The sequence below is a fragment of the Solea senegalensis genome, linkage group LG8 (genome assembly GCF_019176455.1).
Source record: "Solea senegalensis isolate Sse05_10M linkage group LG8, IFAPA_SoseM_1, whole genome shotgun sequence".
NCBI lineage: Eukaryota > Metazoa > Chordata > Actinopteri > Pleuronectiformes > Soleidae > Solea > Solea senegalensis.
In genome coordinates, this window is record NC_058028.1 from 19751245 (window position 1) to 19770781 (window position 19537).

The following is a 19537-nucleotide window of genomic DNA, read 5'->3' on the forward strand; positions in this document are numbered from 1 at the left end:
TTTGGCAGAGTTAAGCTAGGTTGATGCAGCAGGGCTTTTAGGGGGCGGGGGGATTTAGTGGGACGTCCGCGGTGAGCTGGGCTGTGAGCTGGGCTGTGTCATTTCACAGCGTCTGGGATGAGATTGATCTTTGAGGCCGACAAAATCTCCATCGTTGCCCGCGTCGTTCGGTGAATCCCCCCGCGGGCCTGCAGTTACATACTATTAACGACACAAGACGCCAGTAACGGGCGTGCGCGCGCCCGCTGCCAACGTACACGCTTCCGTAAAGTAGGTACCTTGGCACCTGACAATAAAGTTTTGTAAATGTGTGTTGGTTTTTTTTCAACTTTTATTCCCGGAAGTACTACCAACCTCCTGACGTTATATCAACATGGGGTAGTTCAGGTTTAGCTAATCTCTACCTCGGCAGTCAGACTCGTTTGACAGGACTAAGGAAAAGGAGCATTCGCCTCAGCGGTGTTTTGTATTTTATTGTATGCCTTAAGCCGCGAGAAAGAGACTGCAGCGAAGAAGTGTCCGAGTAGCCAATGGCCCTCTTCTCGCTGTTTGGTGCTCGTCTGTCCCTGAGGCGAAGATACTTTCTTCTGTTTTGCATTGTTGTCGGGGCTGTATTTTTTTATCGGTCTACAAGGTAAGGTCTTTACCAGCAACATGTCAACAAACGAACACACTGCTGAGTTTCAACATGAATGTCTGGATGCATACGCCTCCCACTCAAAACTGGATGTTAAACTCCTCCAGTGGTTTAGCAGTATTCTGCTTAATTTGTTGACTCTCTCTCTCGCTCTCTCTCTCTCTTTTCTCTCTCTCTGTGTATTTAGTAGATATATATGCTAAACTTTGACCTATCTCCTCTGCTGATAAATTGTCATTTTCATTCACCATATCAGTTTTGGATACAAGGCTGACCAAAAAATCAATAACCTATTACTATAATGTAACAATGTCTTCATTATCAATATGCTATAAGTCTGTTTATGGTTGGGTGAGATGTTTTGTTATAGGATAGCCAACACATTGACAAAACGTACAAAAAGTGACAATACCGCCTCAAGGATCAGCTCTCACACAGTTCATGTTTGCAATTGTGTTGGACAGGTTGGCAGATAAGATCAGCCAGGAGTCAGCATGCTTAGAAATTAGCATAGAGTAAAACCACAGAGAAGGATGACCAATGGTGTAACTAAGGACGTTCGGACAGTTGGTGTAATAAAAGAACACAAGGGATAGCCTTGTTTTCTGTCGTCAAACAAGTTTTAAATCACAATTTATTCATTTTTCTTAATTTTCACTTGAGATAAAAAAAAACCAACAACTTTCTGTAATTATCTGATATCCGTCATAACAACTATTGATATTGACTAATGTTGCACAGTCTCCCTGTTTGTGCGAGGTTTTGTCCGGGTTCTCCAGTTTCCTCCCATAGTCCAAAGACAGGCAATATAGGGGATTAGGTAAATTGGACACTAAATTGACCTAAGTGTGAGTTTGTCTAAGAGTGGATGGATGTTTGTCTCTATGTGGTCCTGTCCCGGCGATCTGTCCAGGGTGTACCACGCCTATCGCCCTATGTCAGCTGAGATTGAGGGTCACCCCCCGCAACCATGTGGAGGATAAGCATATAAAATGGATGGATGTACATTTTTGGTTTTATCATCCAGCCCTAAGTCCTTAATATATATTAGTCAATATAGTGTTTATGACGGTTTAAAACCACAATTAAAGTTTAAAACCACAATTAACTGGTGTCTTTGACTTTCACTGAGTTGAACTCCGATTACAGATTTGAACAATTTTTATTGGGATAACGTTTTAGACCATAAAGTTCCTACCGGTTTTTAATGATTGGTACGAAATCATGTAAATAAAATTTATTGCAAATTCATTATTTTCACAAATGCAGTGAAAGAAAAGCTGTGTTTCTATCCACTGGTGTTAAGCGAATGTTAAGAGCTGAGTAGTAAGTGGTAGTGCAAAAGTTAAAATCTGGGTTACCACAGAAGAATATGTAGATGCAACTTGATGACTGAATTAAAGAGTGTGAATTGAATCATAGTTAGTTCTTGTTGCTGCTTCCATTTATTATTGTGATAATATTTGCTTCTTTCTCTAAGTCATCGAATGTTGCATGTAGCAGAGGTTCCACACCCATTACTGGTGTGGGTGTGTTAGTATAAAGTATACACCAGGTTGTGCCTGTTTTGTTTACTTTTAAATGCAGTGACAGTGCATAGCAGGCATACTCAGCATAGCTACCCTACACAGGTTAATCCGGAAAAATTTTGAGGTGCAGCTGGGCCTGATTGTTTTTCCTCAAGAGTAATATTTGTGTCCCACTAAAGATACTGTATATGTGTCAGGTGTTTTCACAGTCTTTTTGTGTTTTGGTTCTCAGGAATCCACCTGAAGTAAAAAGAATGAGCCGTTTGGAGGGTCTGAGGGCCAACTCCTCAGAGTTCACTCTGGAGGGGAAACCCTTCCGCATCCTGGGAGGCTCTATCCATTACTTCCGTGTCCCCAGAGCCCACTGGGCGGATCGGCTGCTGAAGCTGAAGGCCTGCGGCCTCAATACTCTCACAACGTAGGCTCTTGCTGATTACCTAACTTCAGTTTATGTGTAAAGCAGCGTATATAGGACAAAATTATAATGAGACAGAACACAACATAATTTTTGTAAAATGGACATACAATGCTAAAAAAAAAAAAAAATGTTACATTCATATTGTATTTCCTTACATATCCTTTGTCAGATATGTGCCATGGAACCTGCATGAGCCGCAGCGAGGCGTGTTCAACTTTGAGGATGAGCTGGATTTAGAGTAAGGAACCACAGAGATTTTGACTCTCACAAAGTCACTCAATTACACCCTTATCTCTTCACTGGTACTGGGTACTGGACAGTTGAATGTAAAAAAAGATTTAATTGTTACAAAACAATCTAGTGATCCCAAGACACGATCCTGGTCACATCCCCAATGTTGAGAATCACTAGATTAGTTGACCAGAGCCTGCAGTTTCACCTCTGCACCCCAATCAAGTTACCCTATTAACACATGAAATCAGCTGTATGCATGCTACTCTGTATTATGTGTTTTTTTTTGTATTTCTGTTTCACTTTTTCTTCTTACTGTTTACTACTGTGTATTTTTTTTAATGTCCTAAGCTTGAAGCAACCAAACAAATATATTATTAAAAGCATTGCCCTTTATACCCCCACTATTTAACTATATTTAAAAGAGCAATGCAATCCAAATTGTACTTTTGTCTAAGTATTTTTTGCTGAAGCTTGCATTTGTGTACAGCACTTAGCATAATTAGTACATTATCAAGTAAATTTAAGATGGAAAAACATGACTATGTGAATGATTGTAGAGAGGGAAGACATATGATTTAGTTTAGTTTATGCAATAATAATGAGTATGACTATTCGTAAGGTTTTTCATATGACTGGAGTTTTTTTACATACATAAGCACACACTGGCTCTCAGAGCAGTGACCATTATGTGAACTGTTTGGTGTCCTGGTTAAATCAAATCTACCCACTCAGTTGACCGACTAAGGACTCTTACAGATATGGACAGATTTGTCTCATTCTTTTCTTCACAAGAAATAGTCCCTATGGTATACTCACCAAACCTCCCTTCAAAAAATTGTCATTTTATCTGTGTTAAAAACATTTAAAATTAAAAACAAAAATGGAAACTCCCCCAAACCATCCTGGCTCATAGTTCCACTTTTTCAACATTCACCAACTTAAGTTGCCCAACCATATCAACATCCTGTACATGCAGTTCTCACTCTCTGAATCTAAATCTGAGTCATGCAATTCTTTGTAAAGGACCTTGGTCATGCTTATTTACAATTTCAAAGGAAACTAGGGTCCTAGAAATGTAAGTGCAGTATTTCAGTAGCACTACTGGGAATTCAGAGGCTGTTGGAGAGCAGGCTAACATCAGCAGATGGCACTGTTGCACTGCTCAAATCCTGCACTTTCCTCAGTGTTTAATCAATTGATGCAAATGAGATGTTTGGGAACGTTTCTGATTTTTTAGTTGTTGCTTTCAGTGTTTGTTGATTTATTGATTATCATGGCTTTGGATCCAATGTCATGTTTATGTCATTTCTGGCAACTAGTTTAGTGCAGTAAGGTAAGTACATTTTGAAGTATTTAAATGGACAGATATTAGACATTTGCCTTGCACAGCATTTGGTATTGATTTGGTTTATATTGGTTTAAATCTGGTGTAAATTGAATAATCCCTCAGGAGAGCATCTTTTTGCACATGTTTGTCTCTTTCTCAGAGCCTACCTCTACCTTGCAGCCAGCATGGGCCTCTGGGTAATCCTGCGTCCAGGGCCCTACATCTGTGCTGAGTGGGATTTAGGGGGACTGCCCAGGTAAAACCATGATTTAATTTCACCTCTGCAGATATTCTGTATTTGCCTCACAGCCATGGTAACATTATAAAGCTTCATTCTTAAATAGCCTGTGGTGGGCACAGTTAATCCTTTAAATTGTCTTGGAAATGAATGGTCAGGTCAGGTAATCTGTTAGTTGGTGATATTCTTACTGCAGGCTAAATCCATTAAACTCTGAAAATAATTCATAGGCTAGTTATGTGATTTATTTCAAGTGTGCCGTCATTTATTCGGCCAGTGAGATGTGTGGCTACGTTCTGTACTTGCAGTTGTCCTGGTGAGTTTAGAGGTTTACATAAATGAGAGGTGACACAATTTAAGAGAACAGATTAAAGGAATCTACTAAATTTACGATGACAGTCACTGATACCGTTATTTTTTGTCTTTTTACAGGTAATAAGAATTAAATATGACAGGCACATCTCCTCAATGAATTACTTACTTCTAATTTCTTTAATCAAAATCAATTCAAGTGATTCCCTCGCCATCGCATTTTATGATATGATGTGGTGTCATATCATAATTTTAAAGCAAGTACAGCACTTACAGGAGCATTTGGTGCTTTTTGTTTTTTGTTGTTTTTGTGATTTCCCCAGTTGGTTGCTACGGGATGAGCACATGAAACTGAGAACAACGTACCCAGGATTCACTAATGCAGTCAACTCCTTTTTTGATCAACTCATTAAGAAAGTTGCCCCACACCAGGTACTTTAATCTTAGCACTGTTAAAGGGAAGAAAAATGTTAAAATGTAAATGTCTGTTTGATTTATCTTCTCATTTTGAAAGGCGCTTACAGATAAAATGTATTGTTATTGTATGCTCAACATGCTCAAAAGTCTTAATGCAGGTAGAATCAATTCCCACAAAGGTTAAACTATGGTTACGGTGAAATTGTTGTTTCTACAGTCATTTTTCTTGGATACAGTGTTTTTGTTTCCACCTCGTCAAATATTACAGTAAGTAGCTGCTGCTGACCATAAGCTCACTGATAGCAAGAAAATTAACCATTAGGATTTGGATTTTTCAAATGGGTTCCTCTCAGCCACAGTCTTTAGTTTTTTATATTTATCAGCTCCCATGCATCAGTGAACAATCTCAGATTTCAGTGTTTTGAAAAGTCACTTACGTAGCTAGAGGATAAGCAAAGTGTTCTGGAGCAAGTGCTAAGCCCTAATGTGTGTCCTCTGTCCACTGGCTAATTAATGTGCAGTACTCCAAAGGTGGCCCAATTATCGCAGTTCAAGTGGAGAATGAGTATGGCGCCTATAATGCAGATGAAGAATACATGCCATTCATCAAAGAGGTAAGAAAATATTATTAATTATTTTAATAACAACTGGTAGAACTTAGATGGGAGAGAGCGAGAGACCTTGTTCTTCCTACTGTCCTCTGTCCATTTTCTTTCTTTTCTCCAAAATTCAACAATTATATGTCTTTTGTATATTTACCTCCATAATACCTTTTCCTTCCAGGCATTATTGTCAAGGGGCATCACAGAGCTCCTAATGACCTCTGATGGGGAGGGACTAAATCTTGGAGGAGTGAAAGGAGGTATTGTCATAGACAAACAAGACGCACACACACTCAGTACAGTGTTTTCACACAACAACAAGATCTGAGCGAGGAGTGACCCAGTGTCAGGCAGCTGCAATTCAGAACCAGATCTTACACACAAAGGATCCTGTGTAGTGTAGAACCAGCCAGTTGTTTCTTTTTAAATGTACAATAACAAGTGCATGAACATTGTATTGTCAAAGGAAATTTTTCTTTTTCTCATTTTCAATCCTCAATAGCACAAGTGATTCAGATGATTACAGTGATGATGTTGATGTGATGATTTTTTGAATATACTGACACTGATGTGAATGGTTTAAAAGGATGTAAATAATAATTTGGTTAGTGCAGTTTTTCTATGTTTGCATTTTTTAATAGATATTTTCTTTCTTTCTTATTGAAGCACTGCAAACCATGAATTTCCAGAAACTGAACATGGGTGGCATTAAGTATCTGGATGAAACACAAGTGAGTCTTATTTGTATGCCTCTGCACATGGCTTTTATTTATTTTTATTTATGTTTATGAATCAGTCATTGCTACTTTTCAAATGTAATCAAACGGCACTGGATTGATAATGCATCAGCAACCTTTACTCCACATGCATGTATAAAGACGGAAATCCCAAGGTAATTGAAGAAAGATTTAAAGGTCAGGCATATATGTATATCTTGTGTTCAGTGTGGTGTGTGTTGCTTTCCAAAACTGTAGTAACACCAGATTATCACTTCACCCCCAGCCACATCAGCCTAAAATGGTGATGGAGTACTGGTCTGGTTGGTTTGATCTCTGGGGAGAACTTCATCATGTGTATGCAGCTGATGGTAAGACTGATTTGATACAGATGAACAGATTTTGTTTAGTGAGACATGTATGAATCCTGGATAAGAGTGAGACTAGTCGCTTTGGATAAAAGCGTCTGCTAAATGACATGTAATGTAATGTAATGTAATGTAATGTGTTCATATGAAGGTAAGATATGGGTTCCTGATGGATTCTATGTTTAGATCTAGAGGGTTTGTTTCTATACACAGGGTTGACGATTTGAGACCCGGGTTTGACAGATTTAGTGCTGTAAGCCAATACAGAAACTGTCTGAACGAGTTAATTTTACAATAAAATAGTGTCTGTGCCAAGGTAAGACAGGAGAACAACATAGATAAAGTCTTCATTGTGTGTGTAAAATACTCTTGAACTTGAACTTCCTGTCTTTGTCAGAGATTTATATACTTTTCCTGCATGGTGGGTCCAAAGCCAAGTATCACGTTGGCTTTGCTTTGTCTCTGGGCCATATTTGATGTTCAAAGGCCAGGTTTTCAAACGCTTCCTTGTACAGGATTGTTCAAAAGAGAGAGCACTGCACCAAATTCAGGTGTGAGGTGTTGCACTTTGCAGGAGTCACATTCATCTCACCCACTTGACTCACACACACACACACACACACACATGCTGCTGACATGCTCCCATCTGCTAGACCCACATGCGCACACACACACACACACACACAAACATACATAGTATACACTCCGTGATTGCTCTGCCCTCTGCTGTATAAGATGTCGTCTCAGTGATGGGCCTCCTCATTAGTTCTCTTTACTTATGCTGCAGTGTCTTATGCTGTCACAGGCTGCAGTGTCTACCTGCCTGCAGCAGAGCATAAGTTATAGCAAAGAAAGAATCAACTCTTTAGAATGAGCTCATTGTTCTCCTCAAAATCCATTGCGTGTATCCTTAAGGGTTTAAAATTAAATTAAACTCATGTTCTTGGTTTTGACATTGTCCACATCTGTCATTTTCTTTGCTAGCAATCTTGTTCTGCCCACTTTTGTTGTGGCATTACACCATGTAAGATGTTTATGCTCACCATTTTTACTAAAAGTAAGTAATATAAATCAATGTAATCTAAAATAGAAGAAAAATCCTAGGTATTTTGAGTATATTCATATAAAAAGGGAAGATCTATGGTCCTAAGCTACTTTCAGATGTTTGGACATGGAGGAGCTGTATGTGTGAACACAAATGTCTACCGAAGTTGCCCCGGACATTCTCCGGAGGTTCTACTGGCAGCTAATTTATTTCCGAGCTAAACCACAGGGAATGAATAGGCAAGTGTCCTGCTGCCTCCCGCACACTCAGAAGATTCTCCTGCTATTGGGATGCAACAATCCCCTGCTGCATTTATCATATGTACAGCAAACTCCAGACAATGTCTGTGTGGGAAAAAATATAATACTTATTTACTTTTTGTCCTTTTCTCCATGTGCACGTCTTTACAAAGTAATTGTTCATTAGTGTTATCAGTTTTAAAATGCAAATTTAAATAGTTGGTTTTAGTCAGAGAATCTGTAACTTCATGTAAAAACCAGTGGTATATACACAGTATACATTCACACAATATACAGTAAAGCACATGTTACAGGTTACACGGATCCAGACTGGATCCTACACACCACGTTCCACATGCTCTATCCATTAGGGTGATATTTTTCATGTAGCGTCACAACATAAATGATAGTACCTGCTTCACAATAGTTGAAGTTAATTGCAGTACCACTCTCCCTGCTTCATCTTCATCTTGAAGTGCTCTCACATACCTCATGTTTCAGGCACACGGTTCAGAGCCTGGCGCCTCATTTGTACTCTGTCGTAACTACCAGCCTCCCAAATTATCATCATCACAACATCAGTGCCACTGATTTATTTCCTCCTCATTGAGAATATGAATAACAGAAAAACCCCATCACCATGCAGGAAATATCACAGCTATAAAGTGAACATTTGAAATATTCAGAGCAGATTCATGTCCTTGACAGTTCAGTGCACTGCTGACTGCAACACACCCAGCAGTCGGTCACAGCACAGTGCCGCCACTGTGAAACCAACCGAGTCTGACTCTTGTCATTCACCCTGCTCAATTATCATGCACCAAGGCTCATGCCCTTGTATCAAATAATTAAAGTCAGTCCAGTTTGTCTGCTCGAATCCAATTTGAATTCCTAATTATTTGCTCTGCCATGTTCACTGCAAAATACAGGTGCTTAATTTGTGTAAGGTGGTAAGCTTTTTTCGGAGATGAAAGTAATGAATTATTGTAACCTGTAATCGGAAGTATGGCTGAGGTCCATTCCTGTTTTAATTGAAATGGAAATGTGGGTAATAGGATTATTGAAACAGTGGCTCTGGATTGTTAATCAAAGTTTGTTTGTTTTTTGACCCATGTTACTTGTGGCTGTTTGTTTTAAGCGTTGTATTCTTTATGTTCACCTTTGCTCACTGTTCAAATTGAAGTAATTAGGTTAATTTATTCTGTATGCATTTATGGTTCTATTTATTGGTTCTATACAACCTTTATTCCATACAAAAGGGTGCTATTTTATCTGCCACCAAATGTGGTTACTTGCTGCAAAGCAGTGGTACTCGTGTCACTTGCCTAGAGCTTCAGCATCATTGCATTTACAAGATAAGGTAATAATGTGCCACTGAGCAGCTCCACATTGCTATCCTCTCGTGCTGATCCGAGGGCAGACTAGATGCTTCAGCGACTCCATATGACAAAGTGGTTAGTGACATTAAGCTGTTAAGCATGCAAACTTAATTTGAATTAAAAAAAGGAAAGAAAAAGAAATAAAAGTGGTAATTGAAGCAAAATAAGCCTCTTGATATTTTCGACTGCCTGGAGCATTTGAGGAGAAAATGAATTAAGTTGTAAGTTGTTAAGTTGAGTTTGTGATGTTCCTTCTTGACAAAACAAAGGTGATTTTGCTAAAAAAAAAAAAAGGTAATTGAGGTTTGATACTTGTAAACTGTTGTGATAAGATTGATTATGATTTTAAGGGCAGATCACAACTAATCACAAGATGCTGAACATTTTACAAATGTGAGGTAAAAACATTTAAAGCAATTACATCTCTATCCGCACAATGGTTAATATGGTTACATATCATTATTTTGTTATACTGCTTTGGGACATTGCAACATTTTTATTGTTGTATTGTTCAGTCCTGACACTGTTTGCTCTGTAGTGATGGAGACATTACATTTTGCACGTTTTACATTTGTTTTTGTCACTTTTTTGACAGACATGATAAACGTGGTCTCAGAAATCCTTAAACTGCAGATGTCCATCAATCTCTACATGTTTCATGGAGGGACAAATTTTGGCTTCATGAATGGGGCCTTTTCTGTCGGACTCCTAGCACCTAAAGCTATGGTCACAAGCTACGGTACGTGTGAAGAATCTGGTTTTGTTCTGGATTTGTGAAAATGTATTTTCCTCCTTTAAAAACATAGGATAGGGGAAATGAAAACATGATAAGGATACAATTAATATTTGATGTGGTGCCATCCATACATGCTGCCTATGACATGATCTGAATATGCAGTGCATTCTGATTAATTAATTACCTAATAAAATGTAAATTTCATATCATATTCTCCTTGTAATGTCCCCATTCCTCAGGAAAGAGGATAGTAGTGGTCTACAGTAGGGAACACCACCTCTGACCTTCAGATTGTGCTTACTCCGTTGAATGCATTTACCCCTTTGCCACAAAAAGGCACCATTTTCCACCAAGATAACCCAAAATGTGTTTCGGGCAGCAGCTGTCTCAAGATGTTTGATAGTGGAGCATGCCAGTGAAAGCATCTGCCACGGTGAGAGGCATCCCTGCCTCTCTTTGGCTCCTGAGCATGCTGTTTCTGATAGCGCATTATCTTTCAGATTACGATGCTCCATTATCCGAGGCTGGGGATTACACCAACAAGTACCATCTTCTGAGGAATTTATTCAGCCAGTTTCACAGTGAGTATTGTATGTTGTTTTTGATGACAACTGTCTCTCTTTCTCTCCTTTTCCTTTCATCCCCCTACTTATGTTAATTCTCCTTGTAGAACCTGTTCTCTGTTTGGCTAAAGCAGGATAACTTTGCATATGATTATAAGCATTGGTTTCATATTCCTTGTCTGAGATTTTGCCTCAAACACCCTCAATCTCAGCCCACAGTAAGCTTCATAGTTATTGCTTATGTATTTCAATGTTTGCTATTTGAAAAGCACACTGTTGTAGTTGTTTTTCTATCATGACTAACCCCGTTATGAATGATAAATAGTCCAGCACTGTGGTGTTTGAAGGTGGTTTGAAAGTCAGCCTTTGTTTCATTCATCCTAGAGTATTGTAGTCGGCAGAACAATGCGCTGTGGCCTGGATATAAGAGTCAGAGTGAGGAGGCGTTGTGTGCTATAGCAGCCATAAACACATGACCCAGTTTGTTAATTAAATCAGCTGGATATTTCGTTATTGTTTGCATGTAAAATAATGTCAAACTCTTTGCCCTGGGGTGCTGCTTTTGCATACTTTCGGGGTTGGGGTTTTCTTATTGTTTCATTTAAGCTTGCACACACCTTAATTCTGTGTATGTTATACATATACAGTTTATGTATAATACGGTTCAAACATATTAAAACTTGTAGTTATCAGCCAACTATTGTCTCTAAAGGAAGTCAAATGTCAGGTGCAAGTAAATTTGAACCCTACCAACATGTTTCTTGCACATCATCTCTGCTTCATCTGTAAGGAATTATGTGGATCATTTGAGACAGTATTCTTTGTTGCGGGGAAAAGAAAATGACATTAATGTATATTGTAACCGTATGCCTTATATTTTATATACACATTACACTAGTATATAATATAGCACATTATATACAGTATCAGAAGCACTCACTGATGTGTACCAGAGAGTTTTGAGAAAAGGTGTTTGCATTATCCTCTAAGCTTCTATTTAAGTGATCCAGCTGTTAGCACTTGGTGGAAGGGGAAGTCTGTCAACATTTCCAGAGGGACCACTGGTGTCTCTGCATGCTTTAACTGCTTTAACACCTTTAAAAGCAGACTTTGGCAACCACTGGTAACCGTTGTAAAGAGACTAAAGGATGCTGCTGTGGAGGATAAATGGCCCACCCAAGGAGCCCTAAAAGCTTTTACCAAGGGAAAGTTTATTTTTATGATGGGTATTAAGTGATACACAAGGTGGAAAATATGATGTTTTTCAGATTCAAGAAAGAATGCAGAATGGGACAGGTCCATGAACTATCATAGATTTTTTTTTGTCGAGTATTAAATTAAATTAAATAATTGATTAAATTGTTACCGGTTTAAATTTGGACCAATTGTTCAAGTAAACATAATTTATTACACACTGTCAAGTAATATGTGTTTGCTGTTTTTTCTTTAAATATGTAACATGCACTGTACATTAGATGTGTCTCATTGTCAAAAGCATGTAAATATTATTTCAAGTACATGAGATGGGTTAGTTCTGGGTCAATTAATGTTAAAGAAAATTGACAAGCAGGCAGGAAAACTCAGAATGTTCCTTGCTATTTTTCAGCTCAGCCTCTTCCTGTACTGCCCCCTCACCGTGACAGGAAAGCGTACCAGCCTGTTCTCATTCACCAGCACCTGTCTCTGTGGGACAGTCTGCAATTCACTGACAAGGTAAGCTACAGGTGACATACAGTGCCAAAATTCAACGGGGCGATGAGGTCAGTAATTCACAAAAAACTAAATGCATAAGTCATATGGAAAATCTCATCAAATAAACTCGAATAGAATTGGCTGTTAAAATTACATGAAAGTGAAGCCTAATTAAAATTGTGGTGTGTGTGCATTGCTGCTGTGATTCCCCAAAGACCTCCCTGTGCTCTTCCATGTCCACTGAGAGTTGTGTCTATGTCCATGTCACATATTCATGCCTGCAGTTGTATTCATGTTAAAATGAGTAGCTGCATCAATCTGGCATTTCAAACACGCAAAGCGAATACCACATTATTTTCAATTCCAAAATGCCCTGAGCATTAACAGTAAATGTGTGTGGTCTGCTCAGTCACACATTTTTGGCTGAATGCCGACGTCGGCATAGGGGTCTGCACATGCTGTCGCTGACGTGGGTGGATGACATAATTCACATGATGGGGACATCATATAATTGACAGGAGTGGATGGACTCCATGAACTGACCATAACATGTCCTCGTCTGTGGACACTTATCTGGACAGTCGTTACACTAGCACACGTATTGTCACATCTACTCACTACAGAATTTCTGCTTGCCATAACGATCATATATTAAATCTGCCACTGGCTACCAGTAGCTATGTGTTTGCTGCTTCACTAGCAATGTATTTCTTCAATAGCATGGTTACAATAACACAGACAGTTACTCTAGTCACTAGAAGTCTAGCTGTTGTTTTGTAGGCTAGTTTGTAATTAATACTCCTCTCCACACTGTACTAGTGGCCTGCTCATGGACCAGCAGTTATCAGTTGTTTTCAACTTGCCTATTTAGTGGAAAGCTGGTATTTGGGGAAAGACTGTACATAAAATGTCCACATGACTCTGGATAAAGTCAGTCTGTCATGAAGAGAATGTTTGGCAGAAATCACATGCATTTACTTTAAATACAGCATACTTTCCCAAAACATCTGACACACATTTCAGCTCCACAGTCTTTTAAACCTGTTTTCAGAGGTAAATTGTATGAATGATGTAATAATGTAATAACTCTTTGGCATGTTTTTAGCCTTTTCATTCAGAGAAGCCGGTGAACATGGAGAATCTCCCTGTCAACAACAACAATGGACAGTCCTATGGCTACACACTGTATGAGACCAACATCAACAGTGGAGGAATGCTTAAATCAAATAACAACATCAGAGACAGAGCATTGGTGAGGATGTGAAGACACAGACGCACTGCTTTCACAGTCACTTTGCACTTTTCTTTGTGTGAACGTTTGCACTCGGAAAGCTGTAATCTGCTTGTTAAAAATGACACCCCTGTACTTGTGGAGGACAATTAACAAGCTCATACTGTCACTAAGTTACTCTGGTATTAATGGCAAGTTATAAGACAGTGCAGTACCCAAAAGTTGAAGTTTGCAATCTTTCTTAGTGGCTAAATTCAGTTTCTCAGCATTTCATTTTTCGTTCTTTTTCCTTCCAGGTGTTTGTGGACAAACATTTTGTTGGCGTTCTGGATTATAAAACACAAGAACTAGCAGTCCCTGATGGGAAGGTATTGCTGTGTGAGCTTTCTGTGTTTTTTTTCTTATAAAGGATTTTGTAATATTCAACAAAATGCCACATGTGATGGATTCTGGTTTCTGGCAGCAAGGTCAACAGCAAATCATCCACTGAATTGTGTTAATGTTACAGCCTCACAGTGCAGAATGACAACTGCCTTGATCTCTTAATTAAATTGGACAAAATGAAAGAGTTATTCAACTTGGCTTTTATTTTGTTAATTTAGTGTAATTGCTGAATCTGAGTCCTACCTCTCATGTGTAATATGTTTTGCCACTAAAGGAACAAAGAACTCTAAGTTTACTGGTGGAGAACTGTGGAAGAGTGAATTATGGGAAGACCCTGGACGAGCAACGCAAAGGTACAAAATGATGACTTAAGTGAAGCTCATTGTACAATATAATATTTATGGGAAAAAAATAAAAAAGGTGAAACCAGAGTTTACTTACTTTTCAGGTCTGATTGGAGATATCCAGTTAAACCAGCAGCTCCTTCGAGACTTCACTATTCATAGTCTGGACATGAATCCAGGCTTCATTAACAGGTTTGTGACTTTATGATGCATTTGTGTTAATCTGTCATTGGACCAATGAATGATGGCAAAACGGAAGAACTGGGACACATCCTTTCAATGCAGTATCACTTGATGGACATCTTGAATTATTAGCAGTACGGTGGGTAGATCACCCAGTGTGAGTCATTTAAGGTGTGCGCTGTTTGAAAATTTTACAGAGAACATTTCACCTTTGTGAACACAATGCGACACCACATGAAAAAGGAGGTATCTCAGTTAGCAGCAGGCATCTGGCAGTATGAATGTTAAGACTTCCAATCAATAAAGTCATTAATAGGCCACTTTCAGGAGCTCAAAGAGCCACTTGATGTAAATGTGTTGTTTTCAAGAATGGATGATTTATTCAGTATAGCCACAATGAGCTTCATACCAGGGTCATGCCAAACCTGCTGCATATTTATTATACATACGATACCTTTTTACTAATGAACAGACTAGGTAACTTAATCGATGCTCAGACACATAATACAAGTGCACATTGTGGTAACTTTGATTTAAAGGCTAGTCTTCACACAAATGTCTCACTAACTGACCAGCTCAGAACATAGACTGCTGTGTAATGGAACAGGACTGTTTTCTTGAGTGATATGTTGGTCTGATAGTGAATGTCAGTCTCACTGGGCTAGTATAATACATTGTTATTGTGTTTAGAATTAAAAGTAAGTTCATTTGTAATTTACGAAATACATTATTTTCCATCCAGTCTCAAGACTTTCCCCATTTACTGATAATTGGCACTCTATCTCTGCAACATCCTAGAAATGTCGGGCCTGGAAACTCTGATATCATGGCAACCTTTTGGATTTACTTTGAGGCACAAGGCTGCCTATAGCCAAAATATAAAGACAGAGAATCTATGTCCAAACGTTAACATTTGACACATTGACATTTACTGCAGGCAGATGATACTGTAGAAATGACATGAAGTACTGGCAAACGGACCTCCTAAAAGCCAAGGGCAATTTTTGCCTTAATTTTGTGTCATTTTGAATGGTGGATTATGTCAAGATTGTACTTTGTAATTGTATTCTCCTTTGCAGTCTCGAAAAGTCAGACCACTGGAAGTCTGTTCGTCAACAGTCCTCTGTTCCAGGGTTTTTCCAGACCAAATTCTATGTGAACAGCTTTCCCGAAGACACATTCATCAAACTCCCAGTAAGCTGAACGGCCAGTGGAGCATCAAATCTTAACAAATTGGAATATTCCTTTGTTGTTTTGAAAATTTGAAATTAAAGTTAAAAAGAGAGAGCAGATAACAGAATTGAACAGTATGTGTAGCAGTTGCACTTCATGCACATTGATTTCAATTGAACTAGTCAAGTGCTGCTTGACTGCTTATTTCCCATTCCCACCAGTGCTTGGTGTAGAGAAGCAAGAGTTGGGTTTCATGTTTTGTTGGTAGTCATTAACATATATTTAACATTGGTCGTGCTTACAGGGATGGACTAAAGGCGTCATCTTCATCAACGGCAAGAACCTTGGACGTTACTGGTCCATCGGTCCACAGCAAACTCTCTATGTACCAGGACCTTGGCTTCACAGGGGGGATAACCAGGTACCTCCGTTTTACCTTAACGTGCAGAGATGACCATCCGATGGATACTTACATCAACCACTGTAGCACGTTAGCATTAATGACCTGATCCCATCCATGTAGGTCATTCCCATGTCCACATGCACATACATATATTCCAATGTACAGAATAAAAAAGAAACAGGCCTGGCCAAAATGATTATACATTTGATTCACCATGCTAAATGGTTGCCACAAATGAATGAAATCTCTTGCAACCAGCAGTGATTTTCATTAGAGGTGAATACAGTTGAATAAGTCGGATGTGATTTGTTTTATGCCCAGACAGACAGAGACATTGCACAGGTGAGATGGCTGTAAATAGATTGGAGTATGACTGAAACCACAGAGGTACAAGTGAAATGTTTCAGAAGTGAATTCTACTGCTCAAAAATCCTGGTTGTTCAGCATTTCTGACAGTATAAATGTATCTTGTGCCTGCCGGCCTCTGCACTGTGGGTGTATACACAAAATGCTGCCTCAGTCAGGTCTGACGCTATTGCTTGACAGAGCCTGATCACAAAAAGATAGACTCTGCCCCTAAATATTGAGTGAGCATTGTTGTGTTTTTTTTCTCTTCTGGTCCAGTAACACAGCCCAATCACTGGTCAACAGTTCCAATGTCATGGCTACTGACATTCATCGCCCTACACAGCTGTAGCTTTGATGTTTTTGAACTCTGCAACACTTTTTAAAAAATGGCCTGAAGCTACACCTACTGTATTTCAGCGGTTGTTGCCTTTTCTAACATTTCTCTGTACATATATTGACTTGAGTGCTCATCAACCCACTCTCTCTCTCTCTCTCCCTATCGTTCCATGACCTAGCTGAACTGGTGTTATTTATGTATTTCTTTGCCCTCATTGCAGGTCACAGTGTTTGAGGAGCAGGAAACCGATGGGAAGATCCATTTCACCAGCACCCCTGACTATGGCATGGCTGTTGATGTCAAGTGAGAACAAATGGAAGGGTGGAGGAGGAGGAGGAGGAGGAGGAGGAGGAGGGAGGAGGAGGGAGGAGGAGGAGGAGGAGGAGGAGGAGGGAGGAGGAGGGAGGAGGAGGAGGAGGAGGAGGGAGGAGGAGGAGGAGGAGGGGAGGAGGAGGAGGAGGAGGAGGAGGAGGGAGGAGGAGGAGGAGGGAGGAGGAGGAGGAGGGAGGAGGAGGAGGAGGAGGAGGAGGGAGGAGGAGGAGGAGGGAAGTGTAACTGTCAAGGAAAGGACTGAGGACGACAGCCGTAAGTTTCTTCTATCGGGCCAGTGATGCCCAGCAGAGACCAGCAGCTCTTCAAAGTAATGCATCAGTAAACATGACATTTTGTGTCAACAGAAGACGCTGACGCAGCCAGTTTCCTTACATCAATCTCTCAATTAGTGACTGTATTTATGACATGCTCTTGCATCTTTTTTATTCAGTTTCGCAACATTGTAATTAAGCCTCCACATATACACGGCATAACTGCTGACCAGGGCACAGTGACAGAGAATTTTGCGTGATAAGAATAAAGTGTTACAAACTTTCCTCCTCCAGCATCACATCTCTTCATTTATGCATCACATCCATGTTAAAAAAAGAATATGTAAATAAAGGCAGGTTTGACCCTGTGTCAGCTGCAAGCATAAGCAGGCCTGAGAGCCTTTATTTACCCTGCATACAGAGAACCCGTTTGTTTTTTAAATATACCCTGCTATGATATGCTGAGCTCATGCAGAGAGCTCTCAGCATATCATAAGCGAGCTGTTTTTGGAGATCGTTTTTTTTTTCTTAAACTCATCTGTCATACTAACCGGCCTGGATGCTGTCACACTCATTTTCTTTGAAGATTGATGCAACAGAGAAGCTGTGCTGTCGCATTTTGAGAAGTAGTCACTTTAAGTTAATGGCTTCATACTGTACGTGTGGGTAATCTACAAATTGATAGGTTGTCAGCTCGGCGTCCCATGTTGCTGAAATCATCCTGGAGTGTGTTGCACCAGCTGTTCGAAGCAATTCAGAGTCGGCCTATAATTGTTTGCTCAGTGAAGATTAAACGTTGCTAAAGTAAACTAGTTCCCATCATATACAATAGGTTTTCATCCAGTGTGCAACAATTTTTTGCGGCAGATATTGAATATACAACACCTATGTATGTTGATATATGTATATACACACTTTAAAATAAAAATCAACTTTAGAATAAGCCTTTTATTTATGTACTTAAAGAACGGGCCTTGCACTGTGGAGACTGCCATGCTGTGCTGTTATGTTTGTAGAGCGTTTCATGCTTTGAAACAGAATCTTTCTATGCAAATGAAGAGCAACATCCTTTCTGGTGCGTAATGGTCACTGTGGTTTCCTGACGTGCTTTGGGAAAGGCAGGGACGAGTAGACGAGTCCTCGGTTTGTTACAGTCTGCAGTCTCACCATTAGATGTCACTAAGATGAGTTAATATTTCTGTTATGCCGCTCACTGAAGTAAGACCCATGGGCTATTGTTAAAAAGTAACTGGAATATGGCTAGGTGAAACTTGGTGGTGCTGCAATGTCATACTTTATCACTAGTTTGAAACATCTTGCTGAATTTATAAACTCTTAACACAAGCCTGTAATCTTTCTGATTGACCATGGGAGCTCCTCCAGTCAACATGTACCACAGGTGTTAAATCACATTGTAGCTGAATACTATTACACTTTGAAACTCTCCGTAACGGTCATTAGTCTCATCAGGCTGAAAGTGTTCAAACACAGGTGACAAATGCATATCCTAACACACCCAACAGAAAACTCTTGACCATATCAGTTGTTTGTTGTTTTTCCTCAATTGTTTATTTTTTCTTGATTCAACTAACATCTTTCTCTGAGACAGAACTGCTGTGGCAAATAAACAACCTTAACAGTCACATGCATAAAATGTGAATCACATGAGGCTGGAGGGTGACAGTAGGGATAAAGAAAAGAGAAGGTGTGTGTGTGTGTGTGTGTGTGTGTGTGTGTGTGTGTGTGTGTGTGTGTGTGTGTGTGTGTGTGTGTGTGTGTGTGTGTGTGTGTGTGTTATGTCTATTGTGCCTTAGAGAGAAGCCCTCAGAGGGTAATGATCATTAACAGAAATTAAAGCTGGATATGATGTACTGCTGGAGTGGATGTTCGGTACATTTATTTGTCAGCATTGGATATTGTTTGATATAGTCGTCTGCTGAAGTCAGATATAAGGTTTAGCTCTAGTAAATGCTGCTTTTGGGACACAGCACATGACATCACAGATTCAGATTTAAACAATCCAAACATGTTATACAATTGTCATGATGTTTGTTTGTCTGCATCACCCAAGTTGGCATTGGATGAGAGAAAGGAATAT

The 19537-nt window shown here is 39.5% G+C and overlaps 1 protein-coding gene across 2 annotated transcripts; it reads left to right on the forward strand.

The window, feature by feature from the left end:
- The first annotated feature begins 96 nt into the window (after positions 1-96).
- On the forward strand, positions 97-17191 carry LOC122773913 (beta-galactosidase-1-like protein 2). 2 transcript variants are annotated; one of them, XM_044032903.1, is made up of 19 exons: positions 97-270; positions 2399-2584; positions 2754-2822; positions 4306-4401; positions 5019-5127; positions 5634-5726; positions 5896-5974; positions 6381-6445; positions 6717-6801; positions 10057-10200; positions 10698-10778; positions 12367-12473; positions 13558-13704; positions 13980-14051; positions 14342-14420; positions 14516-14603; positions 15674-15788; positions 16072-16188; positions 17076-17191. In XM_044032903.1, exons 2-19 carry the CDS (start codon positions 2421-2423, stop codon positions 17160-17162), a joined length of 1797 nt encoding a protein of 598 aa, XP_043888838.1. In that variant the 5' UTR covers positions 97-270; positions 2399-2420; the 3' UTR covers positions 17163-17191. The 2 variants fall into 2 exon arrangements, with proteins under 2 accessions (XP_043888838.1, XP_043888837.1); XM_044032902.1 differs by lacking the exon at positions 97-270 and adding an exon at positions 305-634.
- The last annotated feature ends 2346 nt before the right edge of the window (positions 17192-19537 follow it).